The sequence below is a fragment of the Tetrao urogallus genome (genome assembly GCF_951394365.1).
Source record: "Tetrao urogallus genome assembly, chromosome: 6".
NCBI classification, from domain to species: domain Eukaryota; kingdom Metazoa; phylum Chordata; class Aves; order Galliformes; family Phasianidae; genus Tetrao; species Tetrao urogallus.
Genome location: NC_136819.1, coordinates 26,134,537 through 26,152,584, shown reverse-complemented (window position 1 = coordinate 26,152,584; position 18,048 = coordinate 26,134,537). Strand labels below are relative to the sequence as shown.

Genomic DNA, 18,048 nt, shown 5'->3' with positions numbered 1-18,048 from the left:
CTTTCTTCTGAATTTTCGTGCTTAAATAACAATCTAATTACACTTTTTCTAGATGCCCACGGTCTTCTGATGATGAACAAAAACATCCAGTACTATGTTTATTTTGTGGGGCTATGTTGTGTTCCCAGAATACTTGCTGTCAGGAACTTGTGAATGGAGAGGAGTTGGGAGCCTGCACTTCTCATGCTCTCCAGTGTGGAGCTGGAGTCTGTATGTTTCTCAAGTAAGTAGCTAGATGGAATTTAACATATTAGTGAATTAAGGGAGATATTTGAAGGTCAAAAAGCAAAACGTTGTCAAAGCACTTAATTCTTTTCAGGCAAAACAATAACAACAACCAACAGTGACAAAAAAAAAAAAGACAACCCAAAACATTACTTTAACCAAGTGATGGTTAAATGTTAGTAGCATTACTTTAATACAGAATACTAAGAAGTCATATTGCTGCTGTTAGTTGTTTTGCATTGTTCAGGTTCTGAGTCAGATCATATGCTTTACAGAACGGGTATAGATATGAACCTGTTTGAAGGTGATACAACTACTCTGTACTGAGCAGTTTCACTTAGATAAGTTAGAATTACATATACCATACCTTTAAGCTGTGATTTTTAAGTGAACTTTACCATGGATTTAGCATCTAGGGGATTATCTTCTGTGATTAAAACTTCCCTGTGTTTTTGCTGTACCACTTAAAAATGTGAAGGAAAGAACTGATCTTTATATTTTGTTGTTGTTGTTGTTGTTGTTCCTAGTTCACAAAATGTTTGTATTTCTACTTCAACATAGGATTCTAGCGGAAGCTGTGTGGGTCTTCTGTGTATTTAGAGGATCATGTACTGTAGCATTTCTAATAATGAGGTTAAATGGAAACCTGGAGACTTAGATTTAGAACATTTTATTTCTTGTGGAAAGATAATATCAGGCATAACTGTAGTCCATGTCTGTTCTTTAAGTTGCCTAAGTTAAAATGACGCTGTAAACACGGGCTCAGTTCTGGGATTGATATTTTTTCAGCATATCTGTCTAGACTACTCAGTGCTTCTCTTTGTTAAGGTGTCAGTGGCAATACAGCTGTGACTCACACTAATCTTTCTTCACACTTAAAGAGCCTCAGTAGGAATAGCAATCCAGAGGCCTGTGAGTTGGTAGAAGCAGAATACCTTTTTAGCTCCGGAGAGTACTGTCCTGCATAGTGTACTCAGAGATATAGGTACTATAAACTAACTTTTTTCTCCTTCCATTACTTAAACACACAGACTTGTGCATACGTACAGCTATAAATGGAGGGGGGTATGTTGTTAAAGCTGGCTGGTTAATCAGCTGAATAGCATTTGATACATTTTTGGGTAGGCAACTCATTATTGCTGTGCTACTTAGGATTGCCACAAAGGTAATTGTAACAAGAACAACTTCTTTGAGTAATGAAGTAGCTAAGCACACAAGCCCAAAGAGGATGTACTTAGGTGCGTATCTACCATGGAGCTATGGCTGTAACCTCTTCTAAGTTGCGCACAGCACCTTGAATTGCTAGCAGAGGCAAATCATATTAATGGTATATTTTGTTTGGAGTTGTTTTATATCGTAGAGGGTGGATGGATGAGTTGTGGATCTGAACAACATGGTTTTCAAAATGAACACATGACATTTGGTTACCTGAACAGATTCTAATATGGAAAGGAACCTAGCTGCAATAACTTCAGGAGTTTATACAGGATAGCTCACAGTTTTCCTTACCTCAAGCAGGACTTGTACTATCTGAAGACTGCTTCTGGTAGTTACACTAATTCTCATCTCAGTACCCTACAGTGTAGAACAGAGTATAGATATCTAGGTAGTGCCTCAATTCAATAATGATCTATGGGAATAAGATCCCGTTATGGCTAACCTGATGTTACAAAATGAGTTTCATATTTCCTCCTGTTTTTGAACTCTTAAATGCTATCAAGGATTATACTTAAAACAATCTTTAAAGTTGACTTATGGTGACACGTAAGTGTCCTTGCTGCTGATACTGAGACAGTAGTTTAGATCTGGTGTATCTGTTTTTAAGCAAAATGCAATCCATGCTGTTGAATCTATCATAATTCATGCTATGTAACTATTAGTTAAATCTGTTTAAAATAGCTCTCCTATGCAAAAGGATGTTTGCTACAAAGTGATTGTGGTACAAACTCCATGCTTATGTCTATAAATTGGAAAGTTAATATGCTGCACGTATTCGACCACAAGCTGATGCAAAGTAACCTATATAAATCCTGATTAATTGAATCTGCTATTGATGTAGATCATACTTAAGCTATCAAAAGGTGTAGGTTATGAAAAATAATTTTGTGGTGATAATGTTGAAGATAGATATGTTTAAAATAAATACCACTATTTTTCCTTAAGAATCAGGGAATGCAAAGTTGTCCTCATAGAAGGTAAAACCAGGGGCTGCTTATATCCTGCTCCATACTTGGATGAATATGGAGAAACGGATCCAGGTCTGAAGTAAGTAAATGTTCGACTTGTTTGCTTTCTACATTTCTGTTTTGGTGCTTTTGTTTCTTAAGCACATTAGACAATACCTTCCTGCTAGTGCGTACAGCACTGTAATATGCATCTTAGCTTGGTGAACTTGTTTAACTGATGGCAGTTTCCAGTCGTGAATGAGTCATTAGCAGTGGGAAAATCCACTTTTTTGGTTCCGTTAAACTTTCTTAATTTTCTAAGGAAAAGCATACAGCAACTGCCATTACTGAAGAGTCACCTTGGAAGCAACATTCATTGAACGTTATGCTTGGAATTCTTTCATTTCCTGTGTAATTGTTGGAGTTGCTGTTCATACAACTGTTCAGTATTTATTGGCTATTGCTAAGACTTTTAATGCTAGACTATTAATGAAATAACTTCAGTTGATATTCTGATATGCTTATTTGAGTATTCTCCTTTCTCCTTCTATGAAGAAGAGGCAATCCTCTGCACTTATGTCGGGAGCGTTACCGGAAGCTGCATCTGCTATGGCAGCAACACTGCATCATAGAGGAGATTGCCAGGAGTCAAGAAACCAATCAGATCATCTTTGGGTTCAATTGGCAACTGCTCTGAGTCGCTTTATTTTAGTGAAATCTTTTACATTTGGCAGTGCTTTGGAAACAGAAAGGGGAGTGGCAGTAAATGCTCTAAAGTGGGTTCTGTAGTTCAGATGCAATTGATGGATTCTCTAGGTTGGATGTAGTGCTGATACATTGAAACAGAATTTCATGTCAATTGTCTTGCTTTGTTTTATTTTTCAAAAGGAAAACTACCTTGTATAATCGTTACTGAACATTCAGATCCAGAAATATTTCCACTTTTTTTTTTTTTTTTTTTTGAAAAGTTGCTATCGTCTCACATGTTTGACGAGGACAGCTTTCCAATCCTGTGCTTCAGAGCACGTATATTTGTCTCTTCTTTGCCTTGAGAGCATACTTAACTGGTATTGCTGAATAAAAAATAACTTTATTTTCTTTCTTTTCCCAGGTTTAGTGTGACTTTTAAATATGTTAAGATCTGTGGGTTGGTAGTAGTACCAAGCCTGTAGTAATCTGTAGTAACAGGAACAGCAAACATTAAGTTGTATGAAAAAAGCCTGCGTTCTGCTATATCCTGGAATTTAATGAAGAGTTTTTATCAATAAACTCTTTAAAGGAGAAATATGCATAGAAAGTGGAATTACCATCTTGTTTGTTCCATTAAAAAATAGTCTGTGCTTTTCGCACTGCCAGAACCGCACTTTATCTAATGAATTTGTCCTCTATTAATGCTGTATATCCTGAGAGGTCTAGGGCTGCAGCGTTTGGTTAAGTTTTGGTTAGTTTTACTTCTTTCAGTTTTTTACATGAATTTTTTCTTGAAAGCCAAACAGGAAAATAACTGCTGTAGTATATCTCTGCAAGTTACATAGGAGCCTGAGACTTCAATAAAGTAGACTACCTTCAACGCTGTCACTGGACTGAAATCAAGGCCCTAAATCAGTCAGCCTTGGAATTAGAAATAAATTTATTTGCCTGTGTTTGGGAAACTTTCCACTCTTCATCCTCTGTCACAGTTGTTTGGAGCCCTGCCTGCATAAATGAAAACGTGTTTTGGGGGTCACATTCAGTACTAGGAGCAGAAAAGTGAAAGAAGATAAGTATGTCTCTTTGCCCTTCAGTAGTTAATGGCACATCGTGATTGAGCTCTCTCTTAATGCTGTAGGATTGTGCTTCAGTTCTAAATGTCTTTTGTTTTCTGAATTACAGCTGTAACATACTTGAGAGAATTAGTTATGTAATGGGTAAAAATGCTTTCCAAGGAAATCACATTGGCGTCAAAGCTGGAAGTTTTCAATATTCTTAATTTCTCCTCCTTTTGCTATTTGGATTTTTTTTAATGCCATTTTAATAAGGCTCACAAGGGAAAGTTTTCAAAATAATATCTGAGAATTTGTTTTTCTGTTATTTCCTTTGTTTAATTTTTTTACTGACAGATAAATTCTCAGATAATGATTTAGATATAATTAGAGCTGTTCTCCTAGTTTCTTAAAGCTTTTAGAGTACATGAGTACTACATGAGTACGCTGAACAGCGCCATAATTCATCTACAAATGGAGTACAGGTAGACCTGAATATTATGATTTGCAATTCTTTTTTTTCTCTTCAAGAACTTTTGCAGTAATCCTTCCCTGGTGATATAAACAGCTGACTTTGGAGTGTTTTCTAGGCCTTTTTTTCTTGCAGTTATGACTATTGTCCTTATCTTGATTCTTGCAGATTTTAAACCTGAATATACAACCCTTCAAAGACAAGCATAATTCTATTAGTGTTATCTGAAATGTATTTGAAACGTGTAAAGAATTTAGAAGAGGAGTTGTGATGAGAGCTTGCAATCGCTGAAGTTATCTAAGGACATTAAAACACTTTTTACCAAGAAAAACGTGAGTTCAGACTAGGAAATTGTGGCTTATTGATACCAAAACTGTATTCTTCTTTTTTTTTTTTTTTTTTTCCTCAGAGTTCTAGCTTTTCATTTATCAGAAACTTTCAGTAACCTTGCACTTCAGTAATAAATTCTGTTATCGACGGTGAGGTGAAATCAGTGTTATGTTCTCTGTCTAAACTGTAATATATTTGTAAAGATGGCAGCTGGTTTGAACAGGTGAGCTCTTGTTTGAAGCTCTAGAAATACGAGTGTAGTTGGAAAAATGAGAGAGAAAGAAAAGGGGCAAAGTTGTGTCTCCACGTATGCTTGCACATACTCATTAGCAAATGGGCTCCCATATCATTCACTGACTGGTGTGGTCATCTTTCATTTCATAAATTACTATGCAGTTTTGTTCACTGTGAGTATGATCTGTATTTAGTGATCACAAGATGCTTATGCCACCAATTTTCATTCCATCCAGGCTGACAGAAGAAATTTGATAATGCACATATTGGTTTCTTTAATTGCAAAAATGTAAATTTGAAACTTGTATAATGTTCTTGTGCTTTTGAAATAAAATATCTTGTATATGTATATTTAAAAAAGGAAATAAAGTAACTTCTCATAGATTATTCCACTTTTATTTGGAGGCACTTTCACACTTCTGATTTTTGCAAGAGTGTTACAGAAGGTCTGCAAGTATGGAAAAATTGAAGAATTATTAAACAGTGGTAAACTGTGATCCGCATCATCATTGTACCAGTGAGTACTGGTGGCAGTTTTTCTTATTTAAATAAATATTCCGCTTGAAACTTATGCTAATATTTCAAAGATGCAGGCTCCTGCAGTGTTTATCTCAATTTTTAAAAGAAGTCGTAAGCATATAAGGTAATACTTAAAGGTCTCTAACTGATTGATTGGTACAATGTAGAAAATAATACGGAGGATGATTATGGCCGTGATATGTTTTCTTCAAAGATGAAAATTGTTTCATTTCTGTGGCACAATCTTGTATTTTTTATCTGTGTTTTGCAGATGGAGGCTGAATTTATTTGCTGATACAGAAAACAAATGAAAAACAAATTCTGACTTCTCTACGAGTCTCTAAAATCCAATTAGTCCTAGTGCTAGCTCCGTTTCTGGAAGCTTTTGTTTAGTGGTTGAAAGTGTAGATTAAAGAGGAGCTGTTTAAGGAATGTGCCTGAGAGAGAGACCTGAAAGTATATGTATTGCTTCTTGCAGTGATGATTAAGGTGTGAGACCAGGTATTAAGTTAAATGTGAAATACTGAAAGTTGAGCCTGAGCTTTCTTCTTTTTGTATTGCTTGTTTATGAGGTCACTGTCAGGAAACAGGACTGTAGTTTAAGCAATTTAATTGTAGGCTGTCACAATTAAGAATCAGACTGACCTAGGAAATTTCTAGGCTTCATGCTTGAAGGAGTGGGCCTGCACACCATGCGAAGCAGGGACTGGCACTTGGGTTTGGCCATTTTAAGCTCTTTGTTTATCTCTGGGGAACTGTGGCAGGGATTTTTCTGCGAATCACAGAATGTCTCCTCGCAGTACCTGGACTGTAATACTAGCTTTAGGTAAAGATATTTAAGTGCAGTCTAGGACTTGGAGAGAGGCCCTTCTGATGCAGCTTCAAGTTTCTGCTTGAAGGTTTTGCAAAACATAACCGTGGCAGCTTGAGAAATAATCTACCTAAGACGATAAAAATGCTTCAGGTTTCTTTTGTCTGCTTTTTTATTCTATGAATTATGCTGTAATTAAAAATGGCAAAACCAATGTGTTTTAGGATTGTGATACTGAAAAATGATCTAAGAATATTTATTTTCCCAGTTCAGACATGCACAGAATTGAGCAATTTGGTTTTCTCAGGTGGACAATGCACAACAGTGTGACTTCAGGCAGCCCCCTCTGTTACATGCCTTGGCATAAAGCAGCAGACTGGAACAGGAGCATCCATTTATGGGATACAGTCCTCGTAAGAGCCACCTAGGTGATGTGGGCTTTCATACCTTTTTGATTTTTCTAAACTGTGGAGTAGGAGTATCATGTGTGGAGACTAAACTGTTACCACGGTGGGAAACTGATAAAACGTGTTCCAAATGATTTGTCAGGTTTCAATGTTATTTGTTGTATTGGAGAGAACTGTATGATCACACACCAGTTAAACCAGTTTGGGGAGGTTTCCAGCTTCTAAGGGAGAACAAATGTGATTCTTAATATGCAGTATTCATATATGATTCATTATGTTCTTCTTTATGATCAATGTACAGCAATAGAGTGCTTTAAAGGAAGAGCATCATAACTGCAGTTCCTGCAGGAGCCATCGCAGTGCCTTCAGCAGGAACCGAACATTGAAATGTTTCAGTTTTATGAAGAGCTCCATAAAAAGATTTTGTAGTCTTATATAGAGATAAATTCCTTGCTCTGGAAGTTGCTGGAGTTTCTTACACAAATGTATTGTTATTAATTCTGACTGGATTAGGCGTTAATAACAAATAGGATAAGAAGTGTCCCACAAATCGTATTTATTTCTGTATCTGAGCAGATGCTACGGATTATAGGCTTGGCTTGCTAATGCCATCTTTATCTTTATATGTTACAGAGAATTAAAGTCTGCACTGTTACCTGAGGGTTTTTTTTTTTAATACGGTGGCAGTAATTAATTTAGTTAATTACACAAGTTAATTTCACAAGTTTTCACACAGCTGTTTCTGCATCTTTTCAGCAGTTGTCTGAAAGAAAGATTGACAAACCAAATATTACTTTTTTATGGTAAAAATGTGTCCTTTTCACGTGAAAATAATCTGTGTGAACTATAGGAAAAGTGTAGCCGGCTATTGATACCACTGCTCTTCGTGCTGATGTGGCACAGCACTACTTACTGCTTTGAGTTTGTGCCTTTTTACAGAGGCACTCGGTCTGGGTGGTCGTTTCAGCTTGCTCTTCTGCTGAACCTATTTTTTTTAGAGCACGTTCATGACCAACAGGGACCTCTGCTAGAGAACTGGACAAAGCTGTTGTAATTCAGTAAGCTAAATAAATGGCCTAGAGAGATTGTACGTGGCATGTGATGCCAGGTTTCATCTGCTTCTGAAGTTAAATGTGTTTTGCCATCAGGAAATTTTTTGTATAATATTGAGCAAAAATCCCCTTAAAAAACATGAGTTTGTGCTCTTATTCCATGTCTTACAACCATTTTCATCAAGCTGAACCATTCCTTGCTTTTATTTTTAAAGTATTTTATTTTTTAAATTATTTCTATAAGTCCTCTTGATTCATTTTTCCTAATGAAGCCAAAGTTCTGTTTGTCACTCTGTTTTTCTTCCCTAATTGTGATCATTTAATTAAGCAACCTAGAACTGTTTTTCCAAATATAGATGGATTACAATTTTACTGGAAAAATGACTGTTTATTTACTGAAGCATGTGATGCTCTGCATGCTGGTCTGAAAAAAAAAAAAAAAAAAAAAAAAAAAAGGTAAAAATTGCATTTTTATCATATTATGTTGAAAAGTGTTTAATTTGCAGCATATGACTGCCTTTGTCCTTAATATGTTAAAATGTCAATTTTCAATGTTCATTCTTTTTCCAGTATTATATCATCTAATCTTAGTAGGCTTAGGAAACTGTTGTGCTGAGTGTTCTGCAAACGAGCTGCTTCCTTTGGGATTGTATTTCCCAGGTTCACTGAAGTTTGTTTTGTCTCACAGTCTAAAAGGTGGGTGTACTTTTCTTAGTTCAGTGAGACATAAAAGCTGGGCATTTTTCAGTCCAGTAATAAAGCTCTATGGAATTTTGTCATTACCACATGGAAAGATAGAAAAGAAAGGGAGTCAGGATTGTGCCCAAGGGCATTAGGTAGAATTAGAAACAGCATAACAGCTGTAGAGCAGAAATGATATTTTTGGCTCTCAGAAATGTTTGAAGGAATGACGCACTGGTTTTTGCCTTGATATTTTTATGGATGGCTTTGTGAAAATGTTACCCAAATGCTCAGACTTTCAAAAAAGCAAGCAATGACAGGAAGTCTTAGGAAAAAGACAGAAAGCCAGTTTAATTCATAACATCCTCGGTGTTACGTTGTTTTTCATTTAAAAATCATGAATAGTGAAGAGTTACAAAAACTGCCAAAGAAGAACAATAATTTCCATAGGCAGAAAGATTAAATAGCAGCTTCTTCAACTTGAGAAGGTTGGACAGAAATTTTTAACAGAGGTCAGTAAAATCAGGGACAGCATGAAGAGAATAAATAAGGGATGACTATCAGCTGCATCTTACAGCGAAAATTAAGGGATATGCATTGAGGCTAGGGAGTCAAAAAGCAAAGCACTTTTTCAAGAAATGCAAAGCTGAGTTGTGAGAAATCAAATCTGCGTTTTGGATATGAAAACCATGAATGGGTTAAAAAAGAAAACACTATACAAATTCATAGAAAAAAAAATCCATGGAGAGTTATTAAAACATTTGTTTCATATACAATCATACCAAGTTAACAATATGCCGTTTCCTGGAAGTTAGGAAGCTTTGTCAGGAAAAAGTATTTCCTAGTGGTCTTGCTTCTCGTGTGCTTTTTGTAAAACCTCAGCTACGGTTACTGCTACAGACAGACCTGTAGTATAGACCTCTCTACTTTTATTTTTAACATACTTAAGTGATGCAACTGCATTTGCAATTACAATCATGCATATAGCTTGCTTGACTTACAATATAGATTTTTCCATCACACAAAGTATAATTCTTGCGTACTGTAGTGTCATAGAAAACAACGTTGGACAGGTAAAGTAATTTTTACTCTTAATTTTGTACAATTTGAAGAGCAGAATAGTTCTGCTTTGAATATCATACCGATGGGATTATTCCTTTTTGTTGATTATATACAAAGAGTGCACAAACTGACCAAAGTTACATTCAAATAGTGTGTTATTCACAAGATATCAAGTAATATATTTTGGTTTTTTTTATCCTCTGTTCTGTATCTATATGTTTTACTACTTAAATCCGTATTATTACTGATGAATTAAGCATAGGCATCCTGTTACTGCAAGTACAGAAAGGCTTTTGTGCTGTACGTTGACATACAAACTTCATAAGCACTGTACTAGGAATGTGATGGGAGAGATGACAATCTATCTTGGTCTTTGTTGGTTGCAAATAATCTCTTGTTTTCCAGCCTGTGGATCTGTATAGCTACTCCTGAAATTATGAGCATTTTTAACATCTGGGGCCATCGGTATTTGTTTTATGGGAAGTATTTGCTTATTTTTACTCCTGTGCTACCACGTGCTACTTGGAGTTTTAATATCTTGTATGAGCTATCAATTAGTGGTTTTGAGCAGAGAACTCCTTTTAATAGTGCTCTAACTTTCAGGCCAGCTGGCTTTCTCTAAGTTTGTCTTCAGATTGTTAAAAAACAAAACAAGTCACATACACTAGACAAACCAACTTTTGTTGCCTTTAACTTGATTTCACTTTTACTTAGCTAATAAGTTATTTTGGAGGAGTGGTAATATACTTCAATTTGGCTTAAAATTTACCTGTTGTAACTTAGACTTTAGTGCAATCTTCATTTCTGTGTTTGTGATTGTTCTTTCTTTTAATAACCTTTTTATCCAGAGAAGTTATTTCTGTTGAAATTTCTCTGCAGCTGGGATTTCTGAAGATGTGACAGTAATCACAAACTAGACCAATCCTATCTAGAGCATACTGATCCAAGCTGTTAGCCCCGTTATGTATAATCATTATTCTGATCTATTCAGACCAGGACAGGAATGTGTAAGCAGGGGAGACAAAGAGGGAAAAATTCAAAAAACTGTTTTTTACACATACAAAAATCAAGAATTTCATTAGAATTGGTAAAGAAAATACATCCTGCCAAAGAAGCATCAACATCCTGTTGCTGTAACCAGTCTATTTTTGTTCAGTTATCATATTGCTTTTTTTTCCCATTAGTGAAAGTCCAGTGTCTAAGATTGTAGTATGTCAAAACTGTGCTTGAGCCATCATTTTGCTGAAGACTTATCTAGCTGGCTGCAGGGATAGATTTTGCTGTAACATTGCTTTTGTCACAGTTTGTGTTTTGAACATTAATGTTGGGGTCATTCATGCCTGAGACAGTGGAGATCTGGTTGGCTTTGCCAAGGTTCTTGATAATATTGATGTTGTGTTTGGCAGTTTCCATAAAGCTGTTTTCTAGTAACCAACCATCTGATTCACCCTGCAGATCTCCTCGCAGCAGAGTGTTCTTCATTGCTGTTTGTAGGTACCGAACACCAATAAGCACAGAGAGCTGTAAGGAAAGGTTAGTGCTTAAACAGAGCTTAAGTGACAGTCTGGATCCCACCACTAAGTCAGCTTTTGAACTTGATTATGTACAGACCTAATTCTCAGTAAAATAAATGGCTTTTTTTCCCAGTTATGTATCTAAACAATCAATTAATTACATGTTTTTGAATAAAAAAAATACCAAGGAGAAACTTTTTTGCTATTTTTTCTCCCACTCTTCAGATAGCATTCCCACTTAATGTGATTAGTGCACAGATACCTGGAATTACCTGGGAATGTTGTAGCCTCAGACTGTGGCTAATCAGTGCAAAATAGATGATCAATTAATGGGGACATCAGTGGCTGGATGAAAAATCCTAGTCTGTTAATCTTTGTGGAAGTCTTTCCTCAGTGACATTCATTAAATTGGTGTTTCATCAAAGGTGTTTCGTTCGTTAAGTAGGCAATATGCATCCTACATGCCAGTGCACTAAAAATGAGGAAGGATGGTCTACAGAGGCTCAAGTGTGAGTTTAGGTATAAAACACAGTTTTCATTGGTCTCGTTGGCATCAGGATCAGTGTGCCTAGCTTGTTTGTCACACTGAAGTGAGCAGCTTTTCCGTGGGTTGCCAAAGGTCTGCTGTTTCTGCCATCACCACCCAATCTAGCATTGAGGACTGTTGCATTGAATTATTTTAATAATGTTCATATTTATGCGATAGAGTAATAATCAGAAAAATCTACTATTAAAGAGTGAAGAAGCCCATGCCATTGTGATCCTTGGCATGGAGATGACAACTTTCTTTACAGGCACTAATAGAAAGACTGCATTTTTGCAAATGTATATACTTGCCACTGAAGTGCTTATTTTGACTGCATAATAAGTAGTCTAGTCTATACCTAAAACGTATTCCATGTTTATGTGGTAAAGCTATGCTATCTATAAGGGAATTTTTGAGCTATTAATGTTTACGCTCAATTTTGGCTGTGGAAGGCATTCATACATTCGCCATAGGTCTGCCTCACATTTTTAATACTCTTTCTTAAGGAAAATTGCCTTTTAACAGTCTCGTGCCTTCCACCTATTAATTGTGTTAGTGTATGTGTTATCCTGCGTGCTGCCCTGTAAATGTTCTAGGAAAAAGTGAATGTGCCATGATCTGTTGAAAAAGCTCTAAATATCCAGAATTATGTGCATCACTTCTAGTAGTTCTCATCTTCAATGAGATTTGCTTCTGTACTGGATGCTTTGTGCAAACTGTGCGTTAGAGGAAAGTCCTGCAACATTGCTGAAGTCCTTATGGACTTGTTTTAGATGTTGAGGTGCTTCTTACACTCCTCGTATGTTACAGCATATTTATTCCCCATCCTGGAGAGCAGGAAATCTCTGATATACCAAACACAGAGCATTTTCATGAGGCTTACCTCAAACAACCAGATAAGCAATGCCGCAATACCAATAGATCTCATTATAGCTGTATAGTAGTCCAGCAAGGCCTCTCTGCACCCCTTCATCCAGATATTGAGCTCCTCTGTCAGGAAATCATAATTGTAGTGGGCACTGTTGTTTGTCAGCTGGTACTGGATGCAGGGCCGTGGGGAACTTGGATTGCAGCAGCTGAAGGGTACTCCATCCACTAAGAACTTCCCGTCAACATTACTCTTGAAACGGCTGCAAAAGGACAGAAAGTTTGCATTACAACTGTGGTATCTGCAGCAGGATGCATCCGTAGTTTTTCTAAAAGGATGTAATTTGTCTGCTGTGAGATAGGCCTCTCCAGTGTAACAAAAGAGAAATACATTCTCATTTCCAATTGGAAATGTTGCTCACTACAAGAAAACCAAATTTTTCATTTGCAATGCTTTTCAGTATGGTATTTGCACAGTTTTCAATATGGCTCTTGGTATTATGCGTGTAAGATGTACACAGATACGATACGTTTCTAGATTTGTTTGCACTGAGAGTATTAAAGATGATTTTAGAGTTTATCCTCATTTGTTTATAAAATTTATTTTTCCATTTCCGCTACAGATTTTCTAAATGAAAGAGAGGGCAGGCATTGCAAGAAGCTGACCAGGTGAACATAAGCAGTAGAACTCTGTGGTCCAGCATTTAGAAACTAAGTGTATCTCTCAAAAGAAACATAAGCTGAAAGGAGCCTCAGCATTTGTGGCAGTGCTGGCATGGCAGAATAATTGCCTTCATATTACTGTTTTGTGCCTCCTTTCTCTTTCATATTTTTTTTTTTTTAAATTTTCTTTGAGGAAAATATTTTTAACAGATATTTCCAATTACAAAAGGAAGACCATTTGCTGTTTCCCACTGAGGAGCAAGTTAGGCATAATGCCTCTTCTTTTTAACATCTAGCTCTTCACTTTGTGGCCAACCTGCTCCAAGTAACAGAAGCAGGGAAACTAATGTGAAAGAACACAGTCAACTGAAAATAGAATTAAGTGTACAAACAGTGTAAGTGACATAGGCAAAATGATGTAGAAAAATGAGGGGAGCCACAGAGGTACAGAAAAGAGGGCCAAAATGTGGGGAAAAAGAAACTGTACAGAAAATGAAGAGGAAGACGGGTTGGTTGTGAAATGGGGGCTTTTACCTGAACAAGTCTAATGCTGTATGTTTCAGTGATGTAGACTAAAACAATAGGACAGCATCTGAAATGGTTGAAATACAATCACTTAAGCTACCTCTTAAGCTTCACTTTTGATCTGAAGCTTTTTTTTTTCTCTTTTCCTGCCATGTATGTGATAAGGCGATAAACTTCTTTCTGCTGTAAATGGTAACAGTTCCAGAGTTTGGTTGTGTTCCCCTTGCCATTGTATTTCCTTGTAACAAACTGAAGGAAGTTGTATCTGGATATTGCTGGAAGGGGAGAGCTCAGTAACAAAAACTGAGAAAGAAAGATGTTAACTACTGTTGTATTTCAAAATTGTAATGAAACTATGAAGCAAAAGTTGCTTATGAGACTATAAAAAGATTATTTTTGCCTAACCAAAGCAATGATAGGATTGTACTGCTGTAAACTGCTTCATCCTTGTACTGCTCCAGTAGATGGACTCTTTTTTTTTTTTTTTTTTTTTTTTTGTGATGTTGTGGCATCGGTAATGAAGTGATGGAGGGAAGAGAAGAGGATTACGAAGGAAGGTGAAAAGTTCAGTTCCGTAGAGATTCTTATTAAGTCAAGTATGTCAGTTCTCAACTGCTTTGCCTCTTAATCTAAAGTACTAACTGTCATACCACTACAAGATAAAACAAAGAAGTCTGATTCCTTCTCCACCCTCTCTAAACATTACAAGCTGGACTTTGGTCCTAGTGATTTCTTACCAAATGTTTCCCTACAAGGTTGTGAAAATCATAGTATGATTTGCCTATACAGTACCAACTTTGATTCTAGCGATTGAGATGAGATTATCTAGTTGATATGCAGTAGAAGTTCTGTGCTGTATTTATCTTCTTCATGTATTGTCTTCTTTCTACATGGGGATAAGAAAAATTAACTGTATTTCCAGAATGTTGGCAGAGCACAGGTGACTTTGTAGATGAAAACTGAGTTCAGTTGGACAAAACATTACTCTTAGTACATAGCTCACAGAAATAAAAAGTAATGTTTTACCTATATCCGTACAATAGGGTACTACTTTAAGTTCCTGCAGACTATATTTGTTGTCATATGACTTTTCAGAGTAGAGCTAGGATTTAAAACACCTTGAGTCAGTTTGCTTTGTGTCACTATTGCTCCCTAACATCTTCCTTTAGAACATCTGTTCTAAAGCTTGTTATTTCCTTAGCCAACTGCCTAATGCATGCTGATGTCCTTGTTTCACAGGTCCTGTCCTTTGGTATCTTTGCATCTCTGTTTATACGCTTTGCTGTAGGGCCATCTTCAAGTTACAAGTTCTGTTAAAAGAAGATCACTGACCTTCTTTCATCTGGCTTTGTTCCCCCTTTTTCAACAAAGCAGAATATTCCTTAAATGCCATTTAAACTTTTGTATTTATTTTTCCTAAGAATATATAGCTACCTGGCTCTCAGCAGTGAAGACTTTTTCAGCTTTTGAAGATGTATATTGGATTATCTGCTACTTTTTTTTTCTTGTATTTTTGACTGCTACCATCTAAAATACTGTTGTCTATGGAAATTATCGCTCTTTGTTTTGAGAATATCACTTCACAATTCTGTGAGGCACCAACGTAAGAACAAATATCAAGGGTTTTTCTGTTTTTTTACTGCAAGGTACACGGTGTTGACATGTGAACCTGTAAATCTGAACCTGAATTCTAGTCTAATATGTGAAGGGAAATGTGAAGGGAAAATTTTTCAATGTTTAGGATTGAATGCATGATGTATTGGTAGGAAAATATTTTTTTTCTTTTTACAACTCTTTATGACTGAAATTTTGAGGTAGATAATTTGCTACATTAAAAAAGGAAAGCGTATCGTTGCATTGTTTAGTATCCTTAAAAAGTTATCAAAAGATGACTTTTCATTATGTATGTGTTTTAGCATATTTAAGGAGTAACGTTGTCAGTCTACAGTTTTGTGATTAAGACAGTGATCCAGTGGAAATTATCTGCTTGGCTCTGTGAAGTGTATGCTAGAAACTCAGAGTGATTAAGTATAAGCAGAAAGATCTTTTTGGCCTGATCACTTCCGTATTTGTGTTTTTAGGAGAAACAAGTAGTCTTGAAAAAGTGTTATTACTGCTATTATTTACTAGGAATTTACATTGAAGTACCAGAGTGTTTGTAAATATGCATATGATTACATTATATATTGAGGTAGACTTGTAAGCAATTATTCAGATGGATCTGTGAGAGAAACCTAGCCACAAGTTGTCATGTAAGGAGGGAATACCGCTAGCATTTTGGGCAGAAAAAAATCAGTCTTACTGTGTTGTCTTTAATGTCAATATGTCTCAAGATCTTGTGACACTACTGTTCCTGATCAATTCTAGTCCTTCTTGAATGAGTTTTTTTCCCTAGATTTTTCCATTAGAACTAGTAAATACTTACTCCATAACTTCCTTAGAAGCCATGTTCAGGTAACGAGCAGATACCCACTGAACTTCAAACCAGTCTCTAAAGCCGTTGTTTCCACAGCACTGGAATCCAATTTGTAACATATCCACTGTTTTTTTTAAGAAACATCTTCCAGGTATGTCTGTGTCCTTATAGAACTTAATAGCATCCCTCAGTCCCAGATAGAGAGATTCTTCCAGCTCATTCCTCATGGTATAGCACATGAGAGCACCCAACAGGATGCAGAAAGTAAAACAGAAGGTACATATGATGTATGGGAACATAATTAGCTTCCATCGGGAGAACTTGTTGGCATCTGAGCAGTCGTAGCAGATTTTGCCCCCCAAAAAGTTGACGACACATGCTATGACTCCTACAGAGATCAGCATGTTGGGAACAGAGTTAATGTCCCCTTTTGCCATCACTTCGTTGCGCTTCTTGATCTCTATTTTCAGAAAGAGGCCAAGACTGAAGAGAATGATCCCACTCACTACAGAAACCCAGTTGAGGATCCATAGGATCTGAGCCAGTTTGTCCCTCTTAGTTTTGGTGAATTTTACTTTGAGGACAGCCATAGTCAGATCAGCATTAGGAAAAGAAGCGTAGGTCACGGAAAGCCTATAAGCTGCTTAGAAGCATGTATCCAAGGCATGCAGTAGAAATCTGAAGAAGAGAGAGAGAGATTAATGTCTGTTTGACTGGCTATTTATAAAGCCTACCAAGATTTTCCTGTACTGCCTCACGCACCTGAGACTTGCCGAGGGAGTGCCCCAAGTCTTGCTTAAGTTTCATACAATGCCTCTTACGAAATTAGACTAGATCAACTAAAAACAAGTGACCATTAGAAACAATGAATGGTGGATTTCTATGCATTTTCATCTTGAAAGCAGTCATCTGTGTGGATTTTCTGATATCTAGAAGTGAGCTGATCTGCTCACTGATTTTTCCCTTCAGAAGCCTAATGATGCTTTCTTGTTCTACACATTCCTGTCATTTTCTTGATTCTAAGAAATTATAATTCTTAGATTACTGTGTCATGGCCATATGTAGGTTTAAAAGCTGGATAAACAGGCAGATAAATATAGTGTAACCATATAAGCCTTTTTCCATGAAAAATTATTTTCAGGAAAAGAATTGCTGCTGAAGTCTCTTAATGGCTGCACTTTCTGCAGCAGCCTTGACTTCACAGTCCATTGGAATAATTTCCATTCTCTTGTGTAAACATTCCAGAGTCCAGGGTTGCCAAAAGGAGTTTATTAGCTTGTTTTTGATGCACCTGTATTATGTCCTGGTAAGTAAGAAAGGTACTGTCCTTTCCTAACTTGCCCAGATAATCTATAGTCACATTTTTCTCTCAAAAGACCACAGTGATAGGCATAAGATAAGTTCAATTTCTCACAACCACCCATACGCACCTAGTTTCAAATTTAATATTTTCACAGCTAAAGAATGGCTTCTGAGTTTCAAGATCTGTCATCTTTTCCCCAGCAACTAGCCAATCTAAGGAACTATCTTTTCCATCACATTTTGCCTTGCTTCTCTGTATCGTTATGGTTTCTATAAGACTACTACTGACTTCTTTGTACCTCTGCAGTTACATCACATTCACAGGCAGGAAGCAGTCCAAGACACAAACCTGCTAGAGCTGGAGACAGTATGTTTTCAGTGTATGTGATGTGAATGCAGAACTATGCTGCAGTACCTCAGGATTAAATGGTGATCTCTTGCCGTCCTTTATAGCTTCTGATGCTTTGTGATTGCCTTTCCTTAGCACATGCAAGAACTTCCTTCCTGCTCACAAAACCTGCTCTCAGCATGGTTA

At 36.6% G+C, this 18,048-nt stretch overlaps 2 protein-coding genes across 2 annotated transcripts in view; one reads left to right on the top strand and one right to left on the bottom strand.

The window, feature by feature from the left end:
• UBR1 (ubiquitin protein ligase E3 component n-recognin 1) overlaps window positions 1-3,087 on the top strand; it is a gene marked incomplete at its 3' end in the record, with an annotated part of 54,768 nt that extends 51,681 nt beyond the window's left edge. Inside the window, exons 44-46 of the mRNA XM_079536714.1 lie at window positions 53-223; window positions 2,389-2,490; window positions 2,946-3,087. Coding sequence (XP_079392840.1) covers window positions 53-223; window positions 2,389-2,490; window positions 2,946-3,087 — 415 coding nt within the window. The remainder of the gene's footprint in view (window positions 1-52; window positions 224-2,388; window positions 2,491-2,945) is intronic.
• A 7,867-nt stretch (window positions 3,088-10,954) lies between these two features.
• LOC306947739 (photoreceptor outer segment membrane glycoprotein 2) lies at window positions 10,955-16,801 on the bottom strand (the record flags this gene model as incomplete). The annotated part of the gene is made up of 3 exons (XM_079537131.1): window positions 10,955-11,221; window positions 12,624-12,870; window positions 16,221-16,801. The coding sequence occupies 3 exons, from the start codon at window positions 16,799-16,801 to the stop codon at window positions 10,955-10,957; spliced, it is 1,095 nt and encodes a 364-aa protein (XP_079393257.1).
• Window positions 16,802-18,048: the final 1,247 nt, after the last annotated feature.